The sequence below is a fragment of the Cariama cristata genome, unplaced genomic scaffold (genome assembly GCF_000690535.1).
Source record: "Cariama cristata isolate BGI_N322 unplaced genomic scaffold, ASM69053v1 scaffold4495, whole genome shotgun sequence".
Taxonomy (NCBI): Eukaryota; Metazoa; Chordata; class Aves; order Cariamiformes; family Cariamidae; genus Cariama; species Cariama cristata.
Window position 1 is genome coordinate 54,890 of NW_009615772.1, and position 20,950 is coordinate 75,839.

At 36.9% G+C, this 20,950-nt stretch overlaps 1 protein-coding gene across 1 annotated transcript in view; it reads left to right on the plus strand.

The window, feature by feature from the left end:
• The first annotated feature begins 790 nt into the window (after positions 1-790).
• Positions 791-20,950, plus strand: part of SIPA1L2 (signal-induced proliferation-associated 1 like 2) — an 84,358-nt gene continuing 64,198 nt past the window's right edge. Inside the window, exons 1-4 of the mRNA XM_009699946.1 lie at positions 791-2,412; positions 8,490-8,623; positions 9,981-10,169; positions 15,964-16,138. Of these exons, the coding sequence (XP_009698248.1) occupies positions 948-2,412; positions 8,490-8,623; positions 9,981-10,169; positions 15,964-16,138 (1,963 nt within the window). The 5' untranslated portion in view covers positions 791-947. The remainder of the gene's footprint in view (positions 2,413-8,489; positions 8,624-9,980; positions 10,170-15,963; positions 16,139-20,950) is intronic.

The following is a 20,950-nucleotide window of genomic DNA, read 5'->3' on the forward strand; positions in this document are numbered from 1 at the left end:
GCAGAAACAACTATAACTGTTTTACACACTAAATAATCATTTACACTCCAAATAAAGGAATGTAACTAAATCTCTTTTTTTTTTTTTTTTTTTGGAGGGGGGGAGGGAAGCTAAATACATTTACGCACTGAATTAATCATAGCGGAGAGAATACTTACCTTTAAAAAGTTCTTTTAAATGGGACAAAACACTTTTCTTTCTCTAAGGTCCTATCTGTTTCGTATATTTTACTTACGTTTTCTACCAGTCTTGCCCCGGTAATTCCTGTGTGATTTAGCCAGTTTCAAGCAAACTTGAAAAAAGGTGTCTGAGAAATGGTTATGTTCTTTCATGTTGTGTAAAAAACCCCAGTGATTAGACAGAGAATAGGAATCGAAGTTGCTGTCAGCATCGAAGGAAATGGGGAGAGAATTGTGTGTGGCTATTCTGCTTGGCAGAACCTGCTCTGCGGTCCTCTGTGCGTGTACTGGTTAGCCCACGAGGGATACGCACGTTCAAACTGCTCTCGTCCTGTGGGCATCACATGAGAAACTGGGATTATTGCATTTGTTAGGTTTTAAGGAGGCAGAGGATAGAAAACCGTCCAATGCAAGTCTTACTAGTTCCCGTTTCACGGGGTGTTGTGTATATACAAGCAACATTGGAAGCTTACCGCTACTGACTATAAACATTTTAATATGCTTTCTCTTTTTTTTTCATGAACAGATAAAAGAAATTTGTCTGGATTAATACTGAACTGAGTACATCTGAACTGAAGGAAATGCTTTAAGATTGCTCTCCTGACAGAAGTTGTACAAAAATGGGGCACTGAGGTTTCTGCTTGCGCTTCTGGGAAGACTGTAACTGTATTTTTACATTGCAGTTTATTGGCCCATAAAAGACAATGTAATAACAAAAGCAACAGTAAAATTGTGCAGTAGTAGTGGTTCCCTTCCCACTGACTGGACATGAGTGATCAAAGGTCTTTGCAAGAAGATAAGCACAAAGTTAGCAGAACTTCCTCAAAGTTCAGGGAGTCTTCAAGAAGCATGCAATCTGATGATTATTTCGCTAGAAAACTTAAAGCTTTGAATGGTAGCATGGGTCCTCCTGTTTCTTCAAATGCATCTAGCAAAACTGAAAATAATCAAACAAATGGTACACCAGCTGTGCCTAAAATGGGTGTTCGAGCAAGAGTATCTGAATGGCCTCCTAAAAAGGATTGCTCTAAAGACCTGAGTAAAGCTGCTTGGGAAAACAGACCTCCAACTAGTTACGAAGGTGTTGGCTCAGTGCTTCCAAATGGACAAAATGACCAAAGTGATGGACAGCAGGAAGAGCTAGAATTGGAATTTACGGAGGGAAAATATTCGATTGGAGATCTTTTTGTTCATTCCCCTCAAAGAGGACTTCATCCCATAAGGCAAAGAAGCAACAGTGATGTGACAATAAGTGATATTGATGCTGAAGATGTGTTGGACCAGAATGCTGTTAACCCAAATACTGGAGCAGCTCTTCACAGAGAATACGGCAGTACCTCTTCAATTGATAGACAAGGCTTGTCTGGAGAAAATTTTTTTGCAATGCTAAGAGGGTACCGAGTGGAAAATTTTGAACATAAAACCCTTGCTCCGTTTGGATTTTCTGAGTTTTTCCACTGTGATCCTACAGTTTCTCCAAGTCTACATGCTGCTGCGCAGATTTCCAGGGGAGAATTTGTCAGGATTTCTGGCTTGGATTATATGGATAGTGCCCTACTTATTGGTCGAGACAGGGAGAAATCTTTCAAGAGGAGACTAAAATCGGAAGCGGTAGAAACATCTCTATTTAGAAAATTGCGAACAGTTAAAAGTGAGCATGAAACTTTTAAGTTTTCATCTGATCTGGATGATAGACTTGACAGAAATGTTCGTTCTTGGAACTGTCAGAAATGTTTTGCACATTATGATGTTCAGAGCGTTTTGTTTAACATAAATGAAGCAATGGCTACCAGATTAAATGTAGGAAAAAGAAAAAATATAACCACTGGGGCTTCAGCTGCATCACAAACTCAGATGCCAGCGGGCCAAACGGGAAACTGTGAATCTCCTTTGGGAAGCAAAGAGGACCTCAATTCAAAAGAGAATTTAGATGCTGATGAGGGTGATGGGAAAAGCAATGATTTAGTATTGAGTTGCCCTTACTTCAGGAACGAAACTGGTGGGGAAGGAGATAGACGGATTGCACTTTCTAGGGCAAATTCAGCATCGTTTTCTTCAGGTGAAAGTTGCTCTTTTGAGTCCTCTCTGAGTTCCCATTGCACAAATGCTGGTGTTTCAGTACTGGAAGTGCCAAGAGAAAACCAGTCCATTCACAGAGAGAAAGTGAAGCGTTACATCATAGAACACATTGATCTTGGAGCATATTATTACCGCAAGTTCTTCTATGGAAAAGGTAAATTTTTCTAATGAAACCATTCTGATATATTCATGCATTAGATTTAAGTTGCTTAGTAAAGATTGTGTTTTTCCTTCTTCTTCTCTATAGAGAGACCTAAGTATTACAGAGGATCTTGAAACTCTTTACTAAAATTAAGCCTGTTATTCTTGCTCTTCCAGAGGGATATTCAACAACCAGTGGGTTATGTATAAAGTTATGCAATACTTGTGTAAGCTCATTAAGTGTGGGGTCATTTAAATTAGTACATAAACTAACTGCTCTGAACCAGACTTTCTCAGTGGGAAGTAGGAAGAGAAGACATTTATATCCAGTAAATGCATTTGGAATACTGATACCTGGAGTGGAAATCATGGTTTCCCAAAAGGTGCCTCCAAAAGAGAAGGGTTTATTATTGAGGCTTCTGACTCCCTTCTAGACTCTGCTGTCTTCAAGTATCTCTTGGGGCCTTTCATACTGTATGCACTTGTACATGCTCCTTAAACAGAGAGTTTCTGATGGTATTTAGTTTTTCGACTTAAAGAAGGTTGTTTTATGACTTTCTCCTAGCCTTTTACCCTATTCTTTTAGGATATGTTCACACTGCAAAGTGCCAGGGTACTCTTTTCAGCAGAGTAATTATCTTGGCTTGAATCGTTATTCAGATAAACTGTTTCCACTTTGTGATCTACTTTGGCTGCCTGTATTCAGTACTTCACTGTGCAATGTGTGTGAGAAGAACCCCAAAATACCTGTCTCTGTCCTTTCTGTATTATGAATTACAGCTCAGTCCTTTTGCTGTTATTAAAGGAAAAGAAAAAAAAAATCTGCTTCTGTCCTTAAAAGACTGTTACTGCCCGAGTCTTTCTGAAATCATACGTCCTCTGCTTTCTGACTATATTTGAACAGCAAGAAATAAGCGCTGTGCCGTGCTCCCCCCTCCTGTGACCCTTTCCAAGGGACTCGAGAGAGGATCCAGTACAGTGCTTGTTTTCACAATACGGTAGACACTTAGAACATACTGGCTGTAAAAACACTGTATTGAAAAGGCAAGGAAGAAAAGAGTCTGGATCCGTCATGGAAGAGGAAGAAAAAGACCCAGAGCTAAACAAGGAACGAGCAGTAAATTCAGAGGTTCAAAATGGCTTTTAAGCTAGGCAGGTTGGAAAGGATGAAAAAGTGTTGAGGGAGTCAGGGTGGAAGAGAATGAAGGGAAACTTGTAACAAAAGGGTGGCATATTTTTTGAGGGGCAGAGAGAAGAAAGGATTGGCATAGATGGAAATCAAAGGAAGATTGTCAATGGACAAAGGTGGTGGCAGGATAGCAAAAAAAAAAAGACGACAAGGATTAAGCCAAATGAAAGAGGACTTGTTTGTGAAATGCTTTTATCCTGGATGAGTTACAGGATCTGAAGTGCTGAACTTTTTTTGTGAAGAAAAATCTTGTCAGATTAAAAAAAGAAAATACAAAGAGTACTCAAAAACACTTTAAATAATATACTATAAACAAACCTAATGACCTTTCTGAAAAGTTGATGCAAATGTCATTAGTTGTAATTAACTTCTGTTCTGGTATTATGTCTGTATGATCACCTGACTAATAGTAATGTTTATATTGATACAGTATTAAAAAGTTAAGAAATAGTATCTGAGAGTTTTATCCCACATAGTATAATACTAGGAAACTGGAATTGTTATTGTCCTTGTTACTAATTGTTCTGTAGGTAGAGTTCTTCAAAAGTAAATCTCTCGTAATGCGTTTAATATCCAGTAATAAGTTGTTACGCCCTCACCTTTACAATGCTATATAAGCCATGCCCTGTTCCGCGTTGTCTTTCCGTGGAGCTGTAACAGAAGCTGCATAAGAGAAATCTGTATTGGATGGCTCTTATGAGACGGGTAGACAGGGCAAACACGTTGATGGAACTAAAAACTTAATTTTCAGTACCTATTATCTCAGGGGATCAAGCACAGAAGGAATCTCCAGATTACTTCCAGCTGAACACAGTTCTCACCTGAGCAAAGTTTCCTGTGGATAGAGGAAATGAACCAGGCATTTTGCCTTGGGCACCAAAATGTCTTGCTGCTGTGCTGATCTCCCGTATAAGAAAAAGTGACATTTATATGCATACTGAGTCTTACGTGATGCTCTTGCATGACAGTGAGCTCTCCTAGTTGATTGTTCATTGAATTGTAGATTTAACAGTGCAGTTGAATTTAGCAAAATAATTGTGGAAAGATGAAATAAAAATTTAGCAAACAATAGTCACTTGTTTGTAGAGACACATGTAATGCCACCGATTTTCTTTGCCTTTATCAAGGTATCTATGAAAAAGAAATAACTTTCTGAATATTTGATTTAGTTCACAGTTTGATAATTGGCACTTGTCAGCGTACAAGTTTTATTTCTGTTTTAAGATGCATGGAAGAAACATCCTGGCATGTGTAGCACTAATTATTCCATTCCCTTTCAAGAAATGAGAGATTTGGAATTCAGTGTCTTCTGAAATGAGCTGTAGTTTTATACTGCATATTTATAAGCTTTGTAACTATTGTTAAAATCAAATCCAACACGACTGATGTAAAATATGTTAATGTTTATGGAAAATATCTTCTCAGTTTTCAGTTAAGGTTTGTAAAAGCTAGAATATTTTATTTTATCTCATGGTTTTGATTTATTAATGGTGTCCTTTAGTGAACTATATTTTTGTGGGATAAAAGGAGATGAGAAGGGAAAAAAAAAGCTATGTTGATTTTTTGAAAAGGATAATTGAAATGTGCTTCTATTATCATTGATTTGTCCTTTTCCCCTTGTGCAATTATCGTCATAATACATTGAGACTTGACTATTACTGCCATGCTTTTTATTTGAGGGATGCTTCCAACCGTTTCTTAATATCTTCTTGTATCTATCTCATGATATGAAACTGAAAAATGTCCTAGAAGAAATGTACGGGCTTAGCAAGCTTTTGATATTAACTCAGGTTTGTCTAAGTAAGACTTTTGTATTAGAAGAAAAATTGACAATTATTCCTCAAAATGAAATCTAAAAAATGAGGAATACTTTACCATCTCTCTTTAAACAGCTGGAAAATAGCACTTGTTTTCTTCTCTCCAGTCAATACTTTTGAATCAACATAAATACATTTAAATGAGCTTAATGAGTTTGTACTTTATGAATTTTTTTTTAAAAAAGCACCTTGATTTAAAAATGTTTTCTCCAAATCCCAGAATATCAGGGGCCATGCTATTCTTTAGATCCCATTCCTGAAACTGTTTTATCTGTTTTCTTTTTAATGTACATAAAGAACGTCTTTGGGTTTTGTGTCTTTCATATTGTACAAGAAATAAGCAGATACCTGCCAAGCTTGCATTTTTCTGCTCAGTAATACTGCAGCCAAGAAATCTGGTAACTGTGTAATACACTTTTCTAGACCTACATCAAAATGGAAGGCTAGAGAAACCCTAACTGAGAAGTTAGGCTCAAAGTTTTAATTTAAAACTGGGAAATCCATGAGATATAATTTATCCGTGCAGGTAGAATGCTCAGACTGGGGAAGGAATGTAGTTGATGAGCATGAGCAAATAATTTAATGTCTGTGCCCCTTTGGTCCCAGGTGTTCCTTCCAAAAAAGGATGCTAGTTGTAATGTGCTGCTACTCATTTTCTCTGTGCTGGGAGATGGACTGTAACCACCAACATACTTTATAGACAGATTTTTGAAAAGCTACTGGAAACTTTAAATTAAACCTGAGTTAACAAATAAGACTCAGTAATGTAGAGATAACTTTTTCTTTTTGTATCTATTCTGAGGGTATGGATGTCTTCTCACTGAAAGACATTTTGCGAAAACTTCCTTGCACGTTTCTATAAATACATTTAAAAAAAAAAAAAAAGTATCAAACTAGCTCAAAAATGCTAGCAAAGCGTTTTTTTTAATCCAGACAATCTTAAAAGGAGAAATTAGTCTATTATTTAATTGCTATTTAAAATATGTAATTGTAGCATAAATTGGATTGCAAGATATTTCTGGAGCTCATCCCGTCTAATTCCCTGTTTAAAGCTGCCTTTAGGGTTCTGAATAAGTTACTTGGACCTATTTAGCTTTTGACCATCTCTAAGGATGGAGATTTCTCCTGGCAACCTGTTCCTGTGCTTGATTCCCCCCAACGAGGGGCTCCGTCTTGTCACAGTTGCCTCTTGTCCTTTCCCTCTGTACCTTGGAGAAGTCTGGCTCTCCCTTCTCTGTAACCCCCATCAGCTAGTGGGATCCTGCAATTATTTCCCCCCCTTAACCTGCTCTTCTGCAGGCTGCACAAGCCCACCTCTTTCAGCCTCTCCTCATCTGTTATACGCTCCAGCCCCCTAATTGTCTTGGTAGTTGTCTGCTGGCCTTGTCCCACTCTGTCCAAAACTGGACACTACTCCTTATGTGGCCTCAAAAGTGCCAAATAGAGAGGCAGAATGTCTTCTCCTGACCTGCTGGTACGCTCTTGCTGGTGCAGCCCGGAGTATGGTCAGCCTTCATCTCTGCGGGGGCTTCTCCTGACTGCTGTGCAGGCTGTTGCTCACCAGCATCCTCAGTCCTTTTCTACGGAGCTGGTCCTCAGCCTCTGCTGTTGGATGAACTTGGTCTGCTCTAGATACCGGTGTTTGTTGGTCTTCATGAGGTTTTTGTCAGTCCATTTTCTCAGATTGTCAAAGGGAGAGTTTGTTTTACCGTATCAGGTTGAAAACTTCATTGGAAAATACTGCAAGGTTTGGGCATTCCGGTATCTGCCCTACGCACATGTTACTCATTTGTTAAAAACCTGCTGGTTATTCCCCTTCATCTGTTGCACCCAATTACAGCTGTAACCTCCGATACATGAACTGTTCTCCTTGAGCTTGGTCATGTACATGAACTTGTTGAGGATGCATTCCATTCCATCATTTAGGTAATTTAAAAAAAATAAAATTAAACAGTAAGAACTCCACTATCAACTTTTGATAAATCTTTTAGTAACTGGCCACTAATTGGTATTGGTATTACTGATCACAGTCCTTCGAGGCCAGTTTATGTCCACCTTGTAATTTGCATGTCCAAACCATGTCTTTTCTGTTTAGCTATGTGGCTACTATGGGAGACTGTGTAACAAGCATTGCTAAAGTGCAGTTAGGTGTCGTTCATTGCTCCTTCTTCATCCATAAAGCCAGTCATCTCATTGTAGAAAGTAACTGAGTTGGTCATGCCTGATTTGCATTTGGTAAATCTATGCAGGCTGTTTCCAAGCATCTTTTTGTCCTTCATGTGCCTGGAAATGTCTTCTGTGAGAATTTGTTCCTTAATCTCCCTGGGAACCAAGGTTTACGGGGACTACTCTATAGCTTCCCAGACCCTCTTTCTCGCCCTTTTCGAAGGTGGGTGTAACTACTCACTGTGACCTTTCAAAGGTGCTAAAGAGTGGCCTTACAGTGACACCAGCTCGTTGCCTCAATGTCTGTCCTGTTTGGTCCCATGGACTCGAGCGTCTTAATGGTCTCTAACTTGATCTTTCTCTTCTGTCGGTAGTGCTTTACTTTCCGAGACTGCACCAGCTGGCTCAAGGGTGAATTTAACTGTTCATCACAGACTGAAGTGTTACTAACCTCAGTTTTCATTTGGTAAAACTGAGTTGCTGCTCTGAATGTCAAGCTTTAAATAAGAATAAGAATAAATTGAATGAAATGAAACAAGCTACGTAGCGCTTTATTTGTTTGAAGACTGTTAGCTTTTGTTTAAGACTTTATGTTGATGTAGTTTCTCCGAAGTAGTTTCTTGCAGCATCAAGCAAAAATATTAATTTCATAGTAACAAAAAATGCAAAAAAATTGTTATTTCATTGTAGCAGCAGTTGCAGTAATTTGAGTTACATGATATGGGTGACCATTCTGCTCATCAAAATTAACGTTTTGTGATTTATGTACTTATTGTGCAGTTCACATGATTGCAAACCAGCATGTTTACAGATCTCATAGCTCAAAAATAATATTTTTTTCTTGATGCAGAAATTCTTTATGAGATTTGATGAACATTTCATTATTCTCTTCTCTCTTCATTCATTCTTGTGCAAAAGAGCATCAGAACTACTTTGGAATAGATGAAAATCTTGGACCTGTAGCAGTCAGCATCCGGAGGGAGAAGGTTGAAGATGCCAAGGAAAAAGAAGGATCTCAGTTCAACTATCGCATAGTTTTCAGGACAAGTGAGGTAATGTTCTTTCACTACTTCTGCAAAGGAATGGAAAAGTTAATTTAGAGCTTAGGATACTAGTTGTTTGTCTGTGGATATGTTACTAACTTTGAAAGTAAATCTGTTAATGGGAAAGGAATGTTTCTTGTACCATTAGTAAATGTAGTTGCTCCTGGAAAGAAGTTTTCCTCTTCTGTACTGGATAAAATTTTCATCTTTTTAAGCAAGCACCCAAAAGGAGGTGAGTTGGCTGAAGGGAACTAACAAGGGGCAAGCAAGGGAACAGATGATAAGAACAAGGCTGAAGATAAGTTTGGACCAAGCTGCTTGATGTTAAGTTTCTAATGATAGAAGTGAAAGATGAAGAAATGTAAGGAAAAAGGGAGGGAAAAAATATGAAAGCTAGTATTATGACTTATGTGTATTTTTGTGTTTTGTTTCAAAATACTTTCTTAGAAGCTTGTTTCTGTGAGATGTTTTTATATACTTCTACATACATGATCTGTGGAAGGAGTATTAGTATGTTGATAAAAGTAATTGTCTTATTTGGAAGAATAGCTCACTTGTGATTGTTGTGGAAGGACACATAACTTCTATTTCAAGTGAATTAGTATCTCTTTTTTATCACTGCAACTAGCTTTGGTTTGTATGAAAATACACAATGTTATTGCAGCAAGCAACTATAAATTTTCATAATCCTTAGGACTATTGCTTTTTATTGTGGTTAGGACATAGAGAAGTGTTAGCTAGACCTCCTGATGTCTCTGACCTCAAGTGCTTTTACAAACAGTTATAGAAACATATGGGGGGGGGTGTAGGTTTTTCTTTTATTGCCAAAAAAGGGGGTGCCTGTATATGTATGTGTGGAGAGGTGATTCAGCTGACTCACTTCTAAGAAATAACTCTCTTTTTGCCAACTCCAATGAAGGTAAAGCAACATGGTTTAAAAAAATAGGTGAATGGGTTAAATGAAGGTGCTGTTAGCTGTGGCTTACGTCGCCTGTCCAACCTCACATTCAGCTACTGCATCTGCTAGGGTAGTATGGCATCAAAATTAATACTTTTTAGTTTTCCTGGTATTTTTAAATATTTTTTTTCCCCCAAAAAATAATAGTCTTAGGAATTAGAATAAGTTAATAAGATGATCAGTGAATTTCTTTAAACAAAAAATATATTTATCACTGAGACAACAAGAGCCTGTCTCCTCTAAAATTTATTCAGTAACCTTTTTACTGGCTAAAAAAATTCAAAAATAGGGATCTTCTTCTTCCCATTCTTTCTTCCATGCTTTTGCTAAAAACCTGAAACTTACGGCTTTAGTTCTAATAGTACAATGACTTTTTAAAATGTTTTGTGTGTTTTACCTTTATTTCAGCTTACTACACTTAGAGGGGCAATTTTAGAAGATGCTATACCATCCACTGCTCGGCATGGCACGGCAAGAGGTCTGCCTCTCAAAGAGGTACTGGAGTATGTAATACCAGAGCTGAGCATTCAGTGCCTGAGGCAGGCTTCCAGCTCCCCCAAAGTACCTGAGCAGCTGCTTAAACTGGATGAACAAGGGGTATGTAGCACATGACTTTTCTTTAAAGACTATTCATTTAAAAAAAAAAAAAAAAAAAAATTACCTTAAATATTTTGCAGGGAATGTTAATAAATGTGGATCTGTAAAGCAAACCATTCACTTTCTTGGTTTTGGAGATACTTGTGTATTTTCAGTGACAGAATGAGGTTTGCTTTTCTAGGCAAATTCTTTTTAAAATACATTACTGCTTAGGAAAAAAAATATTGGTCTATGGAGATTCTCTTTAGATGAATGAGTGAGAGAAAGATTATAACTAAACTTTTAGTGTCAGTAAGAAACAATTTTCACAATCTGTGTTTGCACTTTAATGTGTACAAATTCTGAGTGCACATGATAATACTTCTAACATTTTATTAATATTGTGTATAGGTACAGAGGCAAAAGGTTTTAATGTATTAAGTCTCTACATCTAAAATTTTGGATTGTTTTTTTGCAGTAACATTTTCTGATTAACTTGCAGTAGTCTTACTAGAATAGAATGCTTCTGGGTTTAAACAACTGAAATTGTGATTGAAACTAATGAATTAACTGCATGGCAATGAAATATTCATATGGCTTAAATTTGGAGAGGAAATGGTAAGGCTTATTGGGTTCAGTAAAGTGAATCTGATTCATTCAAACCTAGTGATTAAATTTATAGCTTATGAATATTTTGTGAAGGATGGTCTTATGATGGCTTTTAAATCAATTTTTTAAACCATGTTTTTTAAAAAATGTGCTTTTAAAGTGAAGATTGCACTTTCTAGGCAAAAGTCAGTGTCTGTCTGTTAAAGTTGAATCAGCTGATAGATCTAGTTGATTATGATGGCAGTATTTTTAATTTCTTAATGCTAATTCAGTTTTGAATGTAGTGATTGTGTCTAACTGGTAGTGTCTACCAGAATTGTTCAATCTTCTCTTCTGGCTGTAACACTTGCTCGAAATCAAGTAAATGTAGACAGAAAAAGAGAATTGCTTTTTTGGGTGGATTGTTGAGCTAGTTTTGTATGTATATTTTACTACTTTTGTTCACTGTAGTCTTTGAAGAGGACTTCTAATTGAAAATTCATTTTGCCACATATCCTTATTTTCTCCTGTGTTTGTCAGTGCTTCTGGTAAAACAATAAAGGGAAATCAGAAGCACTCCGTTCTGAATCTTAGAGTTCCTGATATCCTGTCGCTCTGTGTCTTTCCTGTTTGAGCTCCAGAGTGGGTTTAGGTTAATCGAATAAATAATATTCACTGCTCAGAGAAGCAGTATGTTCTAGGCAATATAAAGTACTACTTTGTTTGACCTGACCTGGATATTTCCCAAACTCACTATAAGTATTTCCCAAAAATTGGAAATGGAGATTGTCCATTGAAATGATCAAAGTAATTCTTTAATCATCAACTCCTAATTTTGCGAAACAGCAGTGCATAACACTTCTTTTTATTTTGGGGGATCAATTCTGAAAATGCAATCCCGTTGTGAAATGGGCTGTTGCCAGGCAGAATGTAATATTAGTGTATCTTATGTGCAGCTTATTATGAGATAATTACTTCAATATAGACAGAAAGCTGTGCTTAGAACTGGCATGAGATTCATTTATGCTTTTAATCCTCTTATGTACTTGATGCTTTCAGTTTATTAATCAAGCAAATATAAAAAGAGTTATGCTTGGCACCTGAAGGTGATGACTGGCTGAAGTGTCATGAATTTAAAAATATGAATCATGATCTAGAGGATTAATACTGTCACCAGAATAATACTCGTTTTGTGCAACGGTGTATTAAATGTTTGCATAGTTCCTCAGCAAACTGAAGACTGTTTCAGTGTTTTGATTTAATTTTCTACCTGTTTCATAGTTTTCAGTGAAATCTAGTATGGATTATGGAGGAAATGTGTGACTGAAACTGTCTCTAAAATGACAGTAGAAAGTAGATGCAAATTGGATGGTTGACCTAATCTGAATATATAAATAAAGAATCTGCATTTTCCCAATTTATTCAGGTGTATGATGATCAGCATTAGATTTGGCTATAAATTTACAACATAAGTCAACTATCTATAACCTGGACAAGATTTTTTTTTAACTTCTCTGTAATTCCCCCCTAGTTCCCTGTCCCCATTTCTGCTAATGGTTGTTTACTGTATGTATGCTTTTGGTTCCTCTCACATCCCTCTGGGAATGTTCAGTTCTCTCTAGGCTAAAGGCTGAAGTTTAGAAAAAGCCCGAAGAAATTAGGAGCTTTGATTGCAGTGATACTTCGTGGCTGTTGAGTGTGTGATCTCTTGAGGTTCCTTGCCAGAAAAACTCTCAAATCTTCAAATGATGATAGTCAACAAGTTGTTACATGATGAAGAATCTATACCGTACAAGAAGATGACAAGATGCCAAGATTCAGTAGTGAGGGATTCTGACTAGAACATAATAATTTTGAGCCAGGAAAGACTGCTACACACCTTTAATACATATCATATACCCAAGTGGCTAAACTCTAAATGAGTTTAGAAACTACTTTCTGGTGTCAAATCCTTAAATTATTCTCAGTGTTACATTAAATGTAAAATTTGTAATTTAGAAATCATGAAATCGGAACCATGTCTGCAATTATTTGCTTAAGAAGACTTGAATGAGCGTGCGGTACCATTTCAGAATTGGTAAACTTTATCAGTTTTAAATATTCTGATAGTTTTTCATGCCAATTAAATGCGCCATGTAAGAAGATCCTGCCAAAGCTCGTTTCGTTGCTGCTTTCTTAGGCATTGATGTTCTAAAGGTACGTCGATTTCTGCTTCTGCACGGTCCCCATGATCTTGGCATGAGAGTTCCTTTGCTGAAGTCTTCTAATTTCGTAGTCATGAGTGCTCCTAGCACACGGATGGGAGGTTCAGGTTACTGCAAATGGGCTTACAGCTGCTGCCTTCTTTAGGAACAGCGGTATTGATAGAACCAACTTTGTACAGAATTGCCTAAAGCTTACAGTACTTCTCTATGAAGTGAAAACCCAGGATTAATTCCTTCCTTGGGCTGGGGAGTTGCAGATCCTCATCTTCAATGTGTCCTAGGACAATGTTTAAACCGTGAGATGGTAGGTTGTTTTGGAAGATAGAGGTAGTCTTCATTCCTGTTTAGAATTATATTGATATTCATGAGCAAATTCAGGAATGACTGATGCCCTCAGAAAAAATGAAGGAGTGCAACTGCATATTTCTAGACTGAATATTTTGCCCAGGTGCTTCTTTACTGTTAGTTGTTGCCCCTATTGTTGGTGGCTCAGTTAGCATTTAACTTCTCCACTCCTCGATTCTAGTGTGAAGTCAAGGAAATTAACTTAAATTCCCTATGATTTAAGCTAAACTGTTTGAGCCAGAGCTGGGATAGAGGTGGTAGTGTGCTCACAATCACTTTTAAGTCTCTGCTGGGAAGTGTCAAGTAACAGCACTGCTTCCTGTAATCTAATGTTTATATGACCAGTTCTCTTCCAGTTTCCTCCATGAAATGTTCATGCTGGCTTTCCACTGAATAAAATAGTCACCAGTGTGCAATCTGGGACCTTTTGTTAAAAACCTAACTCTCTCCAGGCAGTACTTCAAACTGGGGATCAAACAAGAAGACACTGTGGATGGATAGCGTCTCATGCCAGTCAAAAGGAAATGACAAGAGCACGCTCAACCCTCCTCCAGAGCTCAGCTCTCTGACTTGGGCAGCTCCTACAGTGCATCCATAACCCCGAACCTCCTTTTATTTCAGATGGTCATCCCTCCCATTCCACATCAGACTTTGGCACAGCTCCTAGATCTTCTGTGTTCTGTGCTGCCCAGGTGAAACCTTACTGCAGCACCGTTCCTCATTCCTGTCCTTACTAAGCCTGGTCTTTGTTCCTAACGGCTCCCTGGTGTCAATGACCTCCTGCCAGAGTATATACCACACGGCCTCACCCCTTCGTAAAGCAGTTATCAGAGGGAGAGGACGGACTGGGGCTCACCGGGCGGGCAGGAGGGCTGCCGTCATACATTACTCATACATTACATCATACATTATGCCTGCTGGTCCAGTAGACCAAATTCTGTAGCGTGCATTGCCATGAATATAGATCTGCTGAAATCACAGCGTTAGGCCTCTTTGTACTCGTTACCAGGAGAAGAAATTGTCCTGCTGATAGGCTTAACTTCATAGTGAGAAGAGAACTCCAGGCCCGATTGATGTTGTGAAGTGTTTTGCTATTGACTTTAATACTCTAGCATTTCCCTGTTACTTCATTTTAATACATTTACCATAGTGTCAATGTTTCTGTCTATGGCCTTCAAAAATCTTCATTGACTTGGACATCTTGGGGATTTTTTGTGTGTCGGTTGTGCATGAGGGCAAATAGTTAAGCTAAGAGTGCTGTCAAGTTAAATCTTGAATTGCATGGGAGACAAAGAATAGTAGCCTAAAAAAGCAGTAGCATCATGAAAACACAGAAGACTAGGTTAGTAAAAGCACAGTGAAAGCTTTTATTTCTCCAGGGTTGATGAGGATTTGTGTAGTGGTGTGTGTGGAGTTTTTTTTAATTGACTGTTGGCAACTGCCTTATATACAACTCTCTGCTTACAATGGAGAAATTCAGCATTTATTGAAGAGGGAAGGTTAAGGATTATGTGAAGTCTGGAATGATGTTTTTGATGCTTGCTTCTTTCATGTATGTATGTTTTGTTGACTCGACCTTTTAGTATTCTCATCTTGTAGCTTTTCCCCAAAATTACTGTGGTAAAACATCAGTGCAGTAGCATGTCTATAGATTTGAGTTTTACAATAAACTCAACGTGGCAGACTGTGTGTTACGTATGACGAAGGTGAAGCAGACTGTTCTTGTCACCTTTGCTCTAATAAGAATATTTTTTTTGCATAACACGCATTTTAGAGGCTAATCCTGAAGTTTGATTAAGAGAAGTCTACAACTCTCTACGGGAGGGTTGATTTGAGCCGTGAATATAGATAAATGTGTTAAGGGAATCTGGTGTGACTGATGGTCTCTGTCAGGTTGTGAAGCTCTAAAAGGTGTCGGTTAAGAGTAATAGGACTAATCCATTCACGTGGAGGTTTCCTGTTTGTCATTTAAGTATGCATAAAAGCGAAGAAAACTAGATAATACTCTGCTCAAGAAGTAATCATCTCTTTTTATACTCGACTTTTTATAGTTTTTATACTTTTTCAATGGAAGTAATTTCTCTCTTTCATGTTCTAGAATTGAGACTCCAGTTTGTTTAACAAAACTGTTTAGCTGTAATCTGATTTCTAGCTTGCAGTATGCTTTTGAAAATGGGAAGTAATTTTTAACATGGGCAATTTTATGGAAAGGGCAAAAGATTACGTATAACAGAAATTACTGTTCTGAGGGCCCATTTGAACTGAACTGCGCTGAACTTTAAAGGGTAGAAATAAGGGAAAATAAGCTCACCTTGTTTTGAATCTGAGAAAGAAGAGAGTTACACAAAAATTGCCAATTACAGTTCTCATACTGTAACCTGCAGGAAAGTGTACTTTTATAGATAACTGACAAAGTCAAAAGTCTTCCTGCACTGCTTTTGTCTGTGTTTGGATAGTGACAATCTAGTTTTCTTTCAAGATAGTTGTTGGGGTTTTTTAAATTATTTTTTTTCTTTCTGTGGTGACTTGATTGCCCAAATCAGAACACTTATTTTTTCACTTTCAGGTAACTTCTGCCAGGGGTTATAACAATGTTAATATTTTCACTGATAATATTTTTTCTAGTGTTGACTTCCCTTTGCTTCTATAATTTTTCCTTTCCTTTTTTTTTATTTCAGCTGAGTTTTCAACATAAGATTGGTATCCTTTACTGCAAAGCAGGCCAAAGCACAGAGGAAGAAATGTATAACAATGAGATGGCAGGACCAGCTTTTGAAGAGTTCCTTGATCTGCTGGGCCAGAGAGTACGGCTAAAAGGATTTAGTAAATACAGGGCTCAGCTAGATAATAAAAGTAAGTCGTGTTTCCGACCTATGGTAGAAACTATAATTATCCAGTTGATCTTCTGCAAATCCTGTTTTGTCTTTTCACGCTCTTGACTTTGGGTTTTGATTAGTAAGATTATATGGTAAACGAGGAAGATGAAGCACATGATAAAAGCATGTATGACACCTTGTCTGAAAGGTTATTTACTTTTTCTGTGGCATTAGTAGAAAATAAAAGCACCTTATTTAATTTGTTTGCACTTAGTTAAAATCATACTACGTCAATGATGTTTTTTATATATTTCAGAATTTCCCAGCTACACTTTAACATCTCATCCTTAAAAAGGCAAAAGAAAGATATGTATTTCAAAATACAGTCATGACAAGGGACCATTTTCCTTATTTCAACTAACCTTTTGTACTTCTTTTTAATCAACATGCATACTGATGTTTATATTTGAGGACCAGTCAAGTTTTCTTAGTTTTTCTAGTTTTTCACACATGCACAGTAAGCATGTTATCATTCAGCAGTTGATAAACTTTCATTTACGTAATTGCTATGTTATTACTGCCATTTCCGCAGGTCTTTCTGTTTCCCTAAGTGCAATAGTATAATAATTTAATTGTACAAATTTCTTGGGTTTTGTAGCAAATATAGGAACTGAAGTATTGCTGTTAAAAAAGTCAGTGATATTTTAATGCACTTCATTATCAGCACTGCTTTTCACTGCCCTTAAATTTAACTTAACTCATTCTTAGTTTAATGTAGTTTTAGCATGATTTTGATAACTGATCACTATGAGCTGTGATCTAAGGATATCTAGGTATTCATCTACTTTTATTGTGCCATACTATTTTTATAGGTATAAAGACTAGACATAAGGAAGAAATTTTTCACAATGAGGGTAGTGAGGCGGTGGCACAGGTTGCCCAGAGAGGTGGGAGATGCCCCATCCCTGGAAACGTTCAAGGTCAGTCTGGATGGGGCTCTGAGCAACCTGGTCTGGTTGGAGATGTCCCTGCTCATTGCAGGGAGTTGGACTAGATGACCTCTACAGGTCCCTTCCAACCCAAACCATTCTGTGTTTCTATGATTTGATTTGTATCCTTATTTTGGCTGTAGCTTGCATGTTACATCCTGAAAATAGATTATTTTTTTTAATATACTGTATATGACCTGTGTATAACAGAAAAGGACGATTTCTGTTAGCAAAGTATGGATTTTTAAGCTATTAAATCCTGCTACTTGTGTGTATATTCTACTTCCTATTGTAATCAAATGGGAAAGTTCCTTCAACTGTTAGAGATAAGCTGCCAAGAAGGAAGCTTAGAAAGATGTACTTAAAGGAAATTAAGGGAAGATCTTCTTCTCTTGCAAGAGATATTTTGCCTTTCAGATAGTCACAGAGATCTAGGAATTTATAAGTCCTCTTATTTGCTTCTCTGTTCCTCCTGCCACTTATCCTCCCGATCTAGCCTGGTTCTTAGGAATCTCTTGCATGTTTTTGCTACTTCAACATCAGTCTTCATTTAACTGGAATACATCTGGATTTTTATTTTTTTTTAAAATGGTACATTTAAACACTGATCAGTGTCATAGTCATAAAAAGATTTCTCTTCTGTTATCAAACTGGTAATGCCCTGATGGACTGTCATCTCCTGTACAGCATTAGGAGAGAGACTTAATGATTCGTATTAGACATTTTTGGAAATGTCTAGTGCATGTACATGGCGGTTGGTACCTAGTGCAGATAAACTGTCCCTAGGCTAATCTGCAGCAGGAAATGAGGTAGGCAAAGTTGGTGATAAAACCTCATGCTTTTGCAATGAAGGGAGACCAGTTTTGCAACTCAAGTAATCTTTCACATTCTCCATCTCTAGCAGTGGTAGGAAATGGTGAAAAAAGTGAGCTGAATCCTATGACAGATTCTAATTTATGACTTCCAAGGTGGGAAAGCTGCAATTCCATAGCCCTGCCAACCTGCGTAACCACCACATTTATTTTTATTATCATTATTGCCTCTTTGCTTAAATCCATGTTTATTTCACTTTAATAATTCAGGCCTGATAGAAACTATTGCGTCCTATTTCAGTACAGAATAATAACTCATTTTTCAAATTAATGTGTAGAAATATTTATTAACATGCTATGGATGTCAGACTTCTGGGATAAATTGATAAATAGGGATGAAAAATTCAAAGGATAGGGGGTGTTTTGGTTTTGCTCTTCTTTCCTCCCAATGAGAGCATGACTAAATATCACCTAGTAATTTCTACATATGAAAATATATGCTGGTCTGTCAAGCAAATTCAGTTTCTGTATTTGCCATGTTTCAGTATGAATGTACATTGCTGATTGGCATTATGTATGTATCATTCAGTAACATAATTTTAATGTTTTACTAGTGCTATGTGCCAGTAATGATATTGGCCTGTCATAGTATGTTCTCATAGTTTGCAACAAACAGAATGGAATTAAGAGAATTCACAAAGATATAGTCTTCAGTTTTCTATTAAATGTAAAATACTGACTTAATTATAATCTTTTTTGTGTTACACTTGGTTTTTTAATATAACAGCACAACAAATATTACTGTGTGTCATATTTATAACTGGATAATACATTGATCTGGCTGCCTGGAGGTTCAGAGTAGCGTAATAATTTTATCTCTAGTAACTACATTTTTGGTAGGCGTAATGTTTCAGTAATATTTCTTGCCCAGGTTTTGTAGGGTTCACACTTGTTTTTCCGTTCTCAATGTTTGACTAGCTATGGGTTTTTCTCAAAATTTTGGTTTTTAATTTGATCTGTTTATTTAATATTTTGGTAAGTAATTAATTGGTCCATTTCTTATGGCGTATGGAATGTTGTGGTGGGTTGACCTATCTGGCAGGTAAGCCCCCACCCACTGGCTTGCTCAGTCAGCCCCTCAATGGGATAGGAGAGAAAATCAGAAGGGAAAAGCAAGAAATACTTGTCAGTTGGGATTAAGACAGTTCAAGAAGTGAAGGAAAGAAAGGAAAAATAACTCTTGCCCCCCCCGGCATACTCCCTGGGGTGGGCTGGGGGACAGTGTGAGAAGCAGAGGAAGCCCTGATGCTGTGCAAGCACCCTTCAGCAACAGCTACAACATCGGCGTGTTAATCAACACCGGTTTGATCGTGTGTAGAAAACACGGCACCATATGGGCTGCTGTGAAGAAAATTAACTCCATCCATTCCAGACCCAGTGCACATGGGAAAAACATGGAATATTTTAACTACAAACTCTCTCTTGCCCTTCTTCAGTGCATTTTTAGTGGCATGCAATTCTAAATCCCAAGATCAAGAAATAAGAAAGTTAGAGGAAACTTTACCAATTTAACACTATATAATTTTTTTAGTATATGTTTTAAAACTTGTCAGTCTACTGGAAATAAGGAATTAAAATGTTATTATTGGAACATTAATATTCTCACTTGTAATGTTCAGAGTTTAATTATGTATTATATTATGAATAAATTGGATTATGCTTGCATTTAATATCCTCATACCTGTAAAGAGAGAGAAATGAAGGTGAAAGAAATTGAGGAAACGTTGCAACTTTATATCTACAGAGGAATAGCGCTGTTTCACTTTCGTTTGGTAAAAGGTGCTTTCCTGCAAAAAAGCAGAGGCCATTCATGACTGAAAAAAAAATTCAACCAATTTTTCTCAAACTCTGAAATAAAACTGATGTTCAGAAAGGAATGAGGTGCAAAAATGTCAGCCCAGATATAATTTTTTTTCACTGAAACTGTCAGCAGAGTAATGTTTGTCGTAGCAACTGTTATGTAAATTTAATCACAGTGGGCCTTAGTAGGTGATCAGTAAAGCATCTGTTGAGTTAGAAGATTGCAGCTTGCTTAGTGTAAGGGACTAAATTTCAAAAGAAAAACTTGCTAGCTCATTTCCAATATCAAGGCGCTTAAATCAAAAGTATTCAGCTCAGTAGGATGTTGCATTAGGGAAGCATTGATTTAAGGGTAAGGAATCTGCCTTTCTATAGTAAGTATTTAAAGGGACTTCTTTGTGCAATATCTGTTCAAGATAATTTGAGTTTATTTAATATCTAATTGAAAAAGGAGTCAAGGAGTAGGACTGTTGAGATCAGTGTAGTTTAGGCAGATATTTGTACTTTACAATATAATTTATTTCTTCCTGTCTCTTCAAAACTCTGTCTTTCTAAAATGCCATGGAAAGGTCATAATGGAATTATATTTTCAACAAAGATTTTAAAATAGAGGAGTGCAATAATGTTTACTTCTTTTTAGCAACATTTAAGTAAGAAACTGCAGTGGAAATAATGCTCCCTGTTTCTTATGTAGCTAATTTATATTACATCAATATTAATAAATGAAGTTAATTTTATTATTGTAAAACATAACTAGTGAAGCCAGTTGTAATATGAATGTGTTCAAAATGATAGACACACATCAATATTTTCAGATTTAGGGCTGCAGATACAGTATGGCTACTGTTGAATTTTACACTTAATACACTTTATATACTTTTAACCAGAGAACTAACATGGCCAATCAATTTCTTTTTAGAATATAGTTACTGTTTAAACCAGAACAAAACCCAAAAACCTTAAACAGTGTGTGAAGAGAGTGTTGGAGTACATTTATTGACATAGATAATATAAAATTATACAAAAAAATGGGTGAACATTGAAAAAGAGAAGAAAAATTGATAGTTGTCTTGACTCAATAGGGCGTTCCCAACCTCCTACTTTAAAGTTAATTGTACCTACTTAAATAATTCATACATATTAAAGAAAGTGAATAAAAAGGATTAATTTATGACTACAGACTAAAGC